Source organism: Crocodylus siamensis, chromosome 12 (genome assembly GCF_052110815.1).
Source record: "Crocodylus siamensis isolate JL-2025a chromosome 12, ASM5211081v1, whole genome shotgun sequence".
Classification (NCBI taxonomy): domain Eukaryota; kingdom Metazoa; phylum Chordata; order Crocodylia; family Crocodylidae; genus Crocodylus; species Crocodylus siamensis.
Window position 1 is genome coordinate 21,801,535 of NC_143406.1, and position 12,409 is coordinate 21,813,943.

The window sequence follows — 12,409 nt, forward strand, 5'->3', positions numbered from 1 at the left end:
TGACATGTGCTCACCTCACTGCTCTGGGGCCCCTGTGGGATGAAGTGTCCATCACAGCAGCACACACTGGTGGGGTAGAGAGAAGGGACAACCAGGCTCCAGCCCTGCCAGCATGTCTGCCCTCCCCAAAAGGCTCCTGCTGCCCCATACAATACAGTGGTGCATAACAAAGAATGAGAAGACGTACCAGTTTATTCCTCTATACCAATAGAGCAGGAATCAGGACCCAGTGCTGCCCAAGACAGGAGGGAGAAGGCAGACAGGAAGGAAGGAGACATTAGAGAAGTGCTCAGAACAGACTGCAACTCTACAGGAGAAAATAGGCTGCACAAGTTTCTGGGGCTGAGCTGGGAGCAGCTCAGTACATGGGTGCTGCACAGCCCTGCCCACCAGCACAACCCCACCCCACCGCAACTGCACTCTACAGGGCCACAGTAGAGAAGGGGCAGCACTCAGGCAATCATGAAGAAACAACCTCCTTCCATGGAAGTCAAGTCACTGGTGGAGGACCCTAATGCATGGAGCCCAGAGCCTGCCTGCAGGACAGGCAGAATACTGTCTCCATCCTCCTTGCTACCCATACATGCCCTAAAAGCTGATCTCCCACTCTAGTAAGAGACAGCCCAGGGGGCAATGCAACAGCCCCCTGGCCGGCCAGCCAGCAATGTCTACTGTTGCATCTCCTTAGCAAAGCAGGTCTGGTCTTTCCCCTCCCTTGGTCACTGGTGTGAAGATCTCAAGCAATGGTATTAGGAGCCTGCATATCTTGCCATGTGCTCCTGTAGGTATGATGAGGGCCTGCTGCTGGGTTCTTCTCCTCAGGGTATGTCACACAGCTGGAGCTGACTGAACATCGTGACCTGTCCAACTGGATGTGGCCATCTTTAGATACGCTACCAGACGTGCCAGTGTTAGTCATATTGACCCATGGATCTAAAAGTGGGCTGCAGGAGGAAGAGGGGAGGTTTCTCACTGGCAGGCATGGGGAGACTGCCATCACATGTGGAATCATGTCATTTAGCAGTGGCTGCAGCCCAAAGAGCAGAAAGGAGAAAGGGTGGCAAGACAGAAGGGATGGGATGGGAAGAGAAAGACAAGAGGGCAAGGGGAAAAAAGAAATGCAAAGAGGGAGGGGACAGTAATGGGAGACAGAAGATGGCAAGCTACCATGTGTTAACCTCCATGTCTAGGGTACCCTATGGACAGCAGCTAGACATGGACCACCAAAGGGAAAGTGAGGGCAGGAGCCTAAGGAGAGTCCTGTCTTTGCTGAATTAACAAGACCAGGCTCACTGGGAAGGAGCTACCTGACTAGCGGATCCAGGGCAAGAAGCTGCAGGCATGTTGGCTCTGCCCCGAGTACATTCATGGCACAAAGCCCTCAGCAGTGCAGCCCCTCCAGGCTGGGCAGTTACCTGGCAGGTACACGTCTACTGGAGGGTCACTCTCAGACTGCGTAAGGCTCCTGTGCTCACTGCAGCTGCTCTCCTGCAGGACGTCTTCACCAGAGGGAGGGTGGCTACCTGGATCAGCAGGGAGCATGGAAAGCTCAGTCCTAACATGGCTGCTTCTCTCATGCAGCAGATGGGGGGCAGACAGTAGAGCTCTGCCCTTCCTCCCACCAGGGACAGGCCACTGCCAGAAAAGGTAGAATATGGGGAAACTTCCTTATTGCAACTTCCCCTCACTGAGCTCTTTGGGAAGGGCACTGATCACAACACCAGAGTGAGAGACAGCTCAGTCCCTGCAATGGGATCCCAGCCTGAATCTCCACCCTGGGCCCAGAGTTGTGCTACTGCTGAATGAACGTTGCATATCAGTGCTGGAACGGGAATGAGTTGCTGGGGGAGAACAAACTGCCTTAGCTGGTAGGGAAAACCATCAACATGCTTCACCCCTCTCCTCAAAGGAAGTCATCTTCAAGCTGATCACTACACAGCCCAGGGCAAAAAGGCTATGTACTGCTGCAAAATTGTCCATGGCATTTGGTTTGGGTTTTTTACTGACTCTGAATTTTCCTGCCCATTGTTGGTCAGTATCATCTCCTCCCCTACAGTGTAGGCCAGGAACAAGGAGACAGTGCTAGTTAAGTGGAGGTAAATGTCATGGCTCTCTGCTTTGCACCCATCAGCCTGTCCTGGTCAAAACACTATCTCAGGAAGGGAATTCAGGAGCCATTCCTCCCTGGCTGCCCCCAGTCAGGGAAAAATGGGCATTCTCTACTCTGAGACCAGCAGTTTTAAAACTCATGTTGGAATATTTGTTTTAACAACAGAATCTGAGGAACAAAAAATCCTGGTAGAAGCATTTGTAAAAAATCACCAGACTGAGGATTCTGGCAGAGACCCCATTTCTTTTGTGAAAGCCTGTCAGGCCATTCTAATCCCTGCACTCTGATGTATAGAAGGCTCCGGCTGTGTTTGTGCACAAGCACTAGAGGGCACATGATCCCTACTAGCATCACATAGAGCAGAAATAACAGGCTAGAACACTTCAGGTGCTTTGCCATTTTCCAGCTCTTCCTTCCAAGGGAAAATGGAAATCCTAAACTGTTCCCCTGCAAAGGGATCCCTGCACATGAGAGACTGTAAATCTGGGGAACACACTCCCAGGAGACAGCCTAGGAGCCCTGAGGAACACTTTGCAGACAGAGTAGGAGAAGCCCATGCATAAATTAAAAGAACCAGGACCTCTGGGGGCAGTCACTTCCAGCTTCACACTCCTCTCTGCTTACCTTGCTGCAGAGATGAGGCCTCCTCAATTTCTTCAGCTGTCATGCTCTGTAAAAAGGAAGAGCAAAATTATGTCTGCATGCTAGACTCCTTTGCCCTTGGATTCAATATCCTGTAGTACTGCTCACAGGAGAGCTGTACCTAACATCAGTTAGATACAGCTGATACCCTTATAGAGGATGCCCTAATGATATGCACATTAGCATATCATTGGCTTGGGGAACAAGGGTGTCTATCTCCTTAGGCAGAAAACATCCCTCTGGCAGCAGCAGCAGAGTAACTTCTGGAGGTTCCCCAACATCAAAGATGCTGTAGGGTTCCCAGCATACCCACCCAAGTTCCCATACTCTATATCCACTTCTGAGGAAGGAAGAGGAAGCTTACATAGCCCCTTTGCTAGTGCTGATGGCACTCGCCCTTTGTTGGATTCTCTTGCGGTAGGGCAGGGGGAACCAAGGCTTTTTTGCTATGAGTGAATGTCAGTCTTAATACACACTGGCTACAGCATGAGACACTGGTTGTGCCCAGCTGGGTTTGTGAACAAACCTTGGGAAACAGTTCACCAAGGGGCTAATAACCAGGAGGTGCACTGCACAACAAACTACAAATATTACCAGTGTTAGAAGGTCTCACATACAGTGCCCGGGCCTTTTCATGCCTTTCACTCTGGTAGAAGTGTCCCATGAGAATATTGTTCTTTGTTAACGGGAATAGAAGGAGAGTTTAAAACAATAACACACTTTGCCCTCTCCAATTAACGCTTGTTGCACTATGCAACCCTGGGCTAAGTCATTCTGATCACTCCCATGATCAGGTAACAAGAAGGGCTCCTTCTCGCATAGGCGGCATGGGAAGGTCACAGCACAAAGAGAAGGTTGGCAGAGACCCAGTAGAGTTAACATAGGAAAGGAGTAATGTCCTGTGCTTCTCTGGAAGGTCCCCATCTACACCAACTCCAGCCCCCTTTGCATACATGTACTAAAAGGTTTCATCCAAAGCAGCTGGCTAAGTCCTGGGATTCCTGATGTGCAACTTCCCCAAGCCACTCCCTTGGTCCTAAAATAGAGGAGCAGAGTGGCCCTAACATGTCGCTCTGAGCCTACAGGTCAGGAAGCTGCCAGGGCACCTGCAGCAGTTTGGAAGGGGGACTTACCTCTGGAGAGCTGCCCTCTCTCAGAACCAGCTCAGCACCACTCAGTGCTGGCTGGGAGTCGGAGTCCTCTGAGAGCTTCTCCTCATCTTCTTCATGGATTGGAGATGAAGGAGATCTTAATGTGCTGGGGAAGAAGATGAGAGAGAGATTCAAGTTGCAAAAAGCTGCAATGCATGTACAGTAAGTTCTAGTCACGTTAAGTGCTTTCCAGCTATGAGACTCAGATACCAGGTACATACAGTACCACAGAAACTGGAGCCACACACTAGGGCAGAGACAAGCAGCCAGGTGGTGCACAGATAGGAGGCAAGTGTAATGTATGGCCCCTTGCAGAGAGTTCTAGAAGAGCTTGGCACCCTCCCAGAGGGCCCTATCGCCCAGCTCCAAAGGTTTCATCTGAAGCCTCTGTCAGTGGTCACCTACATGGAATTCAACTCCATTAACTCAAGAGTGATGGGCTCAACACAGCCTACTGGGATGTGGATCTGGGATTTCAAGAGACATCACATCTATTTTTCAGCCCCTTGCAGGCATGTATTTTATGGCACTGCTTTCAACCTGAACCTTCATTTCAGCTAGATAGTTTGGGGCCTGCATGAATTAGCTCTCCCACACCCATCCCACAGCTGCACCGAACTGCCAAGAAATGTACAAATGCATGTCAGCAAAGAATTATGTTCATTCACTTCAAAAGTTCATTAAGGGTGCAAAATCAGGGAAACAGAGGCCTACTTTGAACAGTAGCCAGGAGCACAATCCCTTTGAATCAGACTTAGCATTTCCTACTATCATCCTGCGATGGTGACACTGATGCAGTAACTGCAACTGCAAGAAACCAGGAAGCACACTCACCAGTTCGATATATTCACGGATGGCTGCTGGGCAAGAGAAAGCTAAAGGAACTCCCCATAGCATCATGTTACGCAGTCAGCAGAGAGACAGAAACACCTGTAGCTATTTACTCTAGAAGTACGTAACTGGATTAATGCCTAAATGACATTATAATGATTTTAAACTCCAGGTCTCAAAACACTTTATAAGGGACGTAAGCAAGAACATGGTGCAGTAATGAGGAGAGTACCATCCAAGGTCTATGTATGGGGTCCCACAGCAAAGAGCATTTGGGAGTCACACAGGCCCTCCTCAAGGATGGCCCAGAAGATAGTGTTTGCAATTTGGGCAGAGTTTGGGAATTTCCTGACTGGGACTTTCCCAGACTTGCAATGCCGGTGTTAACTAACATGGCAGCCTAGAGGCTGGTGTATATGCCACACGGCTTGACTAAGCTGGTCAAAGTAAAGTCTAGAGAAAGTGGAGGTAAAATCCATGCTGTCTCATCTAAATAAGTCTTTTCATATGTTAACCAATCATTTCTGACATGACCCATTTAATTCTCTTTCTGAACAAGAGTGCAGAATTCAGGGATCTAGATTTCTCTTTAGCAGCTGATAAAAACTGTAGAGAAAAGGTCAGGAGTGGTTGGAGCACAGAACTGACAGCCAGGAATGAACTCCTTTGGTCTTGCTCTAACATTGTGTTGATATATCACCCTGCAGGAGTCACATTTTTTACGCTTGCAGAATAGAGAGACAGCCTCACAAAGGCAAAAAAAAAGTTTTCTTTCTGCATGGATCTGATACTAGAAATTCAGATCTCATCTCCCCTTTACTCCAGAAAGACTTCAGGGAATAGGCAAGAATTAGTAAGTTTATGACATGCAAAACCCAAGTCAAGAATGACCTGGTTAACTTGGAAGGAAATGTTTTTCCAGCGTGCTCAAAATTCTAGATTTCTGTTAACACCTAAGGCCAAATGCCCAATTAACACTTGGGAGAAGAGAACTGCTAGTTAAAGATTCACCTTTCTTCAGTGGAACATGCAACCTCCAAATAAGACCTCCTACAAACACTGTTAAGGTGAAACATGCAAGAAACACCTCAACCCTCCCAGTTTCTTCAAAAATCAATACAACGGGCAACAGAAGGAGCTGCTGTTGTCACACCCACTGCAGCAGAGTTACTGGTGCCATCACCAGAGAGAGACAGAGAAGACAGAGACGTGGGCTTATGCTTGGCCAGTTGAGCCATGGAGGAGACAACAGTTAGGGAATTTGCTGGGAAGCGCCCTGTGGAGGTATAGATTCAGTTATTCCTTTGCTGACCTATCTGGAGACTTGCTTCGTTTATTCTTCTGATGACCACTCTCCACAGCTCTGTCAATCCCAACAAGAGGTCGGCCAGATGGGGGCAGCCCATCCACCACGCCGGTGTAGTTGATTTCATCGTACAGAGGAGCTGAGGGAATGGACGGTGAGATGGAGCGGAGGCCATTCAAAGCTTCCAGCAGGGAAATGGGCTCATATCCAGGAGGGATGTTGTCAGAATTCTGCAGGTGAGAAAGATAGGGCATGTTAGGTCACACCCCTCAAGCCAAACACTGTGTAAACCCTGTCACCACATAGTTCCACACCCCATTGGCACTGCACTGCTAAAGACCCCCCTGAATTGCTTCCTAAGGCAGCCCATCACCACAGAAACCACTCCAAAGCAAGCCTCAGCCATTCCTCCTGGAATGGCTTCACACTGTTAGGATAATTACAGTATACTTCAAGTAAGTTCAAGATCAATTCCCCAAACAGTGCTCAGAAAAGAGCCAAGTCACCATCTCACTGAGACTGAAACTTGTTACCTTTATGAATAGTGCTTGTCACCTCTATGGCCATTTCAGCAACCAAGCAGGAGCTCCACAGGGAGGACTGAGAGAAAGCAGGGCTTTGCAGAGCTATTGCAAACTATGCTGCCTTCTGTGTAAAGTAAGCTCTAGGTTTCCTTAACAGTTAAAGGGATACTTTGACTTAAAAGAAAACCCCTTCTGTCTTGAAGTTTTGTGAACATGACTGTTCTAGATAGCAGCCAAGGTCCTTGCAGAGTAGGATGAGAGCAGATATAAGGTCTTACCATTTTTTTCCTTTGTACACTGACAGTCCTTTCTGCTGTTTCTCTCACTCAGTTCTCTCCGTCTGGGTGAGTCTTTCCATGCAATGTTTTTTGGTTTTGGTTTTTAAATTATGAAAACAATTGTAAAACCACATACATTGGCAGGAGCCTGGGGAACAGTGCAAGCTATGGAACGATTTTCAAGTCCCTGTTTTTCCCCTTCAACTGACTGGATTTCAAAAGTTAAAGATTCCTGTGTAACAGGGCACACACCTCAGCACCTGTTACAGATAGGAGAGCTTCACTTGACACCTGTCGGAGGGAGAAAACTTACCTGTATGTGAAAGGCAAATTAAAAGAACAGGGCTGCACAGGCCATCAGGATCCCAGGTGTCATTGCTTGCCTCTTGCACTGCCAGCAGTGGGGAAATGTGGGAGCATTCTTATTGGTTCTGGGAGGAAACCCAGGAGTTAAAACCCAAGTTGGGCCAGAGGGTCAGTTACCCTGGAGAGGGGATGCACTGGAGAGAAGAAGCTTCTGCAAGCTGTGCAGAGGCATGGCAGCTTAACTGGTACAAAGACCAGGAGACAGCCTGGAAGCCAAACCAAAGGGGATACACATAGCTCAGACGACGGGATGACACAAGGATCCTCAGTTCGCTGACCCTCAGGAAAAAAACCCAAGTAGGCTGGACTCACCAGTGATTGCCATTCCCTCACACGAACGAAGGATCCTTGCATTGTCCCATCACCTGAGGTATGTGTATCCCCTTGTCTCCTGGTCCTTATATTGGTAAATCCAGTTAAGCTGTCATGCCACCATGTGGCTTGCACGAACTTCTGCTCTCCAGTGCATCCCCTATCTGGGGTAACTGACTCTGTGGTCCAACTAAGGTTTTAACTTCCAGGGTTCCTCCCAGAACCAACAAGAACTGGTACCATTCCCACATGTTTCCTCACCGCCGGCAGTGCAAGAGGCAATCAATGACACCTTGGATCCTGATGGCACATGCAGCCCCATTCTTTTAATTTGCCTTTCATATGCTGGTAAGTTTTCTCCCTTCAACAGATGTTGGGTGAAGCCTCCTAATTGTAACAGGCACGGAGGTGCATGCCCTGTTACAATGGCCCTTCAAAAGCAGTTAAACCCCTGTTAATTTAACCAAATTATTGATAATTATCATCAAGGCCCGTTGAGTTCAGTCACTTACTCTGTAACAGAGGGCCCTTGGGTTTTGCAGCCATCCAATAAATTTCACTAGGTTAAGCAAAAGTGCAAACAATACACTCAGTTTAGCATCTCTTCTGGAACTGACCGAGATGCTTCAGCTGTTTTATTTTGTGCTGCATATCTGTGCCAAGATTTCTGTACTGAAAAAGATAAGCAGTGTGCAGGGTTTGGAAGGAGGGGGCTGTGCATGTGTTGGAAGTCATGGTAAAGGTCCAGAAATTAATGCAACAGGTGAGTGAGTCCTCTTCTTAGCCTTAAGACTAAACCAAAAAAAATCAGCAGCAAAGACAAAAGCTCACTACAAAAGTAATATATTTTGAAGGACTCGAGCAGTGTGGTATAGGACTGTACTTAGACCTTTAAAAGTTTACATGTTACATAGATGCATAATAGGTGGAATAGGACCTAGCCCACTGTTTCAAGGGACAGAAATGCTAAGAATATAGTAACCAACAGGTTTTCTTACCAGCACTAACTGAGGCAAATTTTACAGCCAGCAGCTACCAGGGTCTTGAGAATGTGTTATGGAAACTTAAAAATGTCTTTAAGAAATGACACTCTCTTGATGGACACATACCACAATGCTGTCCCCAAGTCTGAGCTCACAAAACTTGGTAAGTATTTACTTTGGTTGGTTTATAAGATGCAAATGTACCCTGCCTTCTACTTGAACCTTATTCTGCTGACAGCATCTCTATAGACCAGCCTGTTTTGTTTGCAGATTTCTTTTTAGATAACTCATAAAAGCAAACTGATTTTTATTGCACCTAAGATTTGACTTGGCTCTGCCTACTACCAGTCTTGACACCTCAGAGCATGAGGTGAGCATTTATAGAAATAAATGCACAAGCAAAACCTCCAAAGAGGTCAGACAAATGTGGACATACTTTACCAAATGATCTCATGGGAGGAATACCAGCTTACCCACAGTCCTAAGGAGCCAGGAAAATAAGCAAAAAGGGAGACCCAGGACAGGACTGGGGGCTGTGCGCCAATCTCAGTGACTGTGACTTCCGGCAAATCTCTTAAACTTCTCTATACCTTAGTTTATCAAAAAGAGGATACTGATCATTCCCTCTGGTAGAGCAGGTGAGGGTTAGTGAGCATCTGTGAGGGGGTGAGAGTACTACTGTAACTAACATGGAGCCAGTGGTTGGAGTGTTTACACTTTATGCAGGAAGAGTAAGTTAAGCCTAGAGCATTAGCAAGCCCTCATATATAAAATGGTTTCACATGCTAGTGAGACTTCTGGTGAGTAATTACTGTAGTAACCAAATGTGACCAAGTCCACTTACTGTTTCTCTTTTAGGTTTCTTGCTGGGCTGGGTGACAGTGTTCACTTTGGGATTTTTAAAGGGACACTGTCAAGAAAAAATCATATCGTAAACAAGGATTTTCCTTTCTTGTACCACTAAGACCTGAGATCGTGCTCATGAATCTGACCAGCTTGTTCTTGGTGATACTACTTGTTATCTTCTTACACTGCTCTCAGCTTCAGCAGGGACTCTTAATGGGTCAGTTTCATGTCCCATTTCTCAGTCCTACCCAAGACTGCTGGTTGATTACACCACAGGGGAAGGGGGAATAAAACTGGTTTTAACTGAACTGTTTAAGAATACCATGAATACAACCTCCTGTTCCCATCAAATAACAGTCACATCACAAATCCCAAGTTCTGGGGCCAGACTACTTAGCATTTGCAAAAAAAGTAGCATCCAAACAAAACAGATCTCTTTGTCTTCCCACCCCTTTTTCCAGTAAAGCCCTGGAACATGACTGCAGATCAGAAATCAGTTCTGGGGCAGTTTTAAAGGTGAAATTTGCCCAGCTCAGCTAGGCCAGGGAGGTACCAGGTCCAATACGTTCCTTCTGGCATCTACTCGTCTAGAGTGACTTTCCTTGCATATCCCTAAGTCAAGAGAGTTTTCAAAACGATAATCCAGGCCTGGAGGGCAGAGTGCTCCCAACCAGTCAAGAAGGTGTATCTGGCTTGCTTTTAAACCTAACTGCTGGGCAGCAAATAGGGCCAGCATTCAGGGCTGGAGCCAACAAAGAAAGCAGGCAGGATGGTAAGAATGGTTTATACATTAAAAGACACCAGTATCTTGGGGCTGAGCAATAAATCTGTATCACTGAACTAGGGGCAGTAGAGCAAATTCCAAACCCTGAACAATGTCCTAGGAACGTCTCACCTATAGCTCATTCCTGATGGAGGCCGTTCATCAAGTTAATGGTGCTATGTTTGAAGGACACATGATGGCACTGGGCACCCTAGTTCCAGCAGATATCATCTGTTCCTCTGTACGGCCCTGTGCAGAGGAACTAGTTGGGATTTAAAGTACTAACCCTTCAGACATTCTCCCTGGCTTCAAAGCAGGGTTGACTTTTAAGTCAGATTCAGCTCTGTGGGCTGAGGACAAAGGAAGGTTTATATCCTCAGATCTGGATTTCTCCACTCTTCCCTACTACCCAGAGCAAGGAGGATGGTGGAAGCCCTCTTCATTTGGAGAGCAGATTTAAGTCAACTGTTCTTTTACGCACACTCTGGGAATTGGCTGTATGATCTCTTGTTCAGGGATATAGCAGGGCTCACTCTGCTGGCTGCTGTACCATAGGCCCACTGCTCACTCACAGAGAGCTTGCTCTAATGGGGTTTCCAGCTAGCATGCCCACATCTTAGTTGAACACCAGAGCATTTCATTAAAATACACTTTTAAGTATAATTTTCCATGATCTCAGGCTTTAACCAGCCATTCTCCTGCCCTGCTGTACCATTGTTCTCCTGGGTTGAGCAGAACCTTCTCCTTGCTAAGGCACCTGTTGGGATTTTTCTTCCTCTAGATCTGGTGGCTAAGAAGGAAAAGGAGAACCAACCAGAACCAGATTTGTAATCCTGTGGCTGGCCCAATTTCACCATACATAAAGTATGTGGCAGGGGAGAGGGCTCCCAAGGAAAGTGGTCAATGGCAGGAGAAACAAATACTCAAGTCTGAGATTACTCTAAGTAGAAAGGCCTCAAACAACTCCCAGAAATTTGGCTCAGCCTCAGTGAAGGACATCCATCAATGGGCCAAACCAGTCAAGATGGAACCTGGGAATGGGTAAGAGAGGTGGACAACACAATTTCCGGTTCCTTGCCAAGATGATCACAGGCACTGGGTACAGGGGTACAAGTTACTTACAGAGTGTTCATCATGGTCCATGGTTTGGGCGAGGACAGGGCTGAATGAGACAGGTGATAAAGCCCCAGGCTTCTTCCTCACAGCTCGGATCTGCAGCAGGGCACGGAAGGCTAAGAGGGAACATCATACAGGTGACTATACCAGTAGCAAAGGGATGTAGACCCAGGGAACAGGGACAATGGCAACTTCCGGTTACAGCCACACCTGCTTTCTTTTGCACCCCTGCCTGCCCTCTCCCAACAAGTCAGTACCCACGGTAGTTGGCCCATTTGCCCTACCCTAGTTATACCACTGGCTACATAAACTACACTGCCACAGCAATGTCACAGGGTCAGGTCACAGCCACTCAGTAAGGGACCTTGGTCAGATGCCCTGTCAGCAAGAAGAGTTAATCAAATTAGGACCTAGAGAGCAGGGCCCGTAGACATTCTTAAATCAAACTCTGGCAACTGAACTGGAAGCCAAATGCTGCTGTAAGAATGAGAGACAGGAATAATATGTTGATGGAGACAGAACCTAGCTACAAGGAGTGACTATGTAGTCCCATCCCCTGTCCTGGAAGCCACCTTGTGGACAAAAACTGAGCTTCACATCAATAGAAAGTTCTACTGTATCTGAAAACAGCCATACCAAAGGCTGCCAGGGCTGGCTGTGTCAATCAGCGAAAGTGCATCTGTGCAGCACAAGGCAGTACCAATATAGGGATGCTCTGAAATAGCTGTCAAGGAAAACTAACTAGTGTGAAAGTAGACTACACCCATGCCTGTACTGCTTCTGGTTCTAAAGCTAGTGCCTGCAGAGTCAGCTTAGGATGCCTGCACAGTGCTTCTGTGACATATAGCATAAGTATTTTTGAGTCTGAGCTCACTTAATCAGATGCTATATGTCTTCAAGGTGCAAATCTATCCTGCCTTCTGTCTGACTTCAGGCTAATGTGGCTAACAACCTCTTTCAGGTAGGTTCCCGAGCGCTAGTGAGATGCCTAGCTGGAGGACAGGAGGTGTTATATGTTATTAGTTACCATACATTGTGCTGATCCCCACAGAAATGCATGGACAAAGACACAGCTACAAGGAACAAATGCCTTGGAGTAACACAGCAAGGTTACAGAGGGGTGAGAGAATGCCATCAGGCAGGCAAGTTGTCATGCTTATTGCTGCATTAGTGCTGGGAGA

At 47.2% G+C, this 12,409-nt stretch overlaps 1 protein-coding gene across 9 annotated transcripts in view; it reads right to left on the reverse strand.

The window, feature by feature from the left end:
* The window catches only part of MGRN1 (mahogunin ring finger 1), a 154,678-nt gene that overhangs the window by 3,409 nt on the left and 138,860 nt on the right, over positions 1–12,409 (reverse strand). Inside the window, exons 11-18 of one of the 9 annotated variants that reach the window (XR_016438639.1) lie at positions 11,235–11,344; positions 9,348–9,413; positions 6,047–6,270; positions 3,886–4,009; positions 2,735–2,780; positions 1,416–1,523; positions 188–232; positions 15–66 (exon numbers count right to left, since the gene is read on the reverse strand). Coding sequence is in view for 7 of the 9 variants with exons in the window: in XM_090023432.1 (XP_089879558.1) it covers positions 15–66; positions 1,416–1,523; positions 2,735–2,780; positions 3,886–4,009; positions 6,047–6,270; positions 9,348–9,413; positions 11,235–11,344 (730 nt within the window). In the remaining 2 variants the exon portion in view is untranslated. The remainder of the gene's footprint in view (positions 1–14; positions 67–187; positions 233–1,415; positions 1,524–2,734; positions 2,781–3,885; positions 4,010–6,046; positions 6,271–9,347; positions 9,414–11,234; positions 11,345–12,409) is intronic. The other 8 variants (XR_016438640.1, XM_090023432.1, XM_090023434.1 and 5 more) reach the window with 8 other exon arrangements.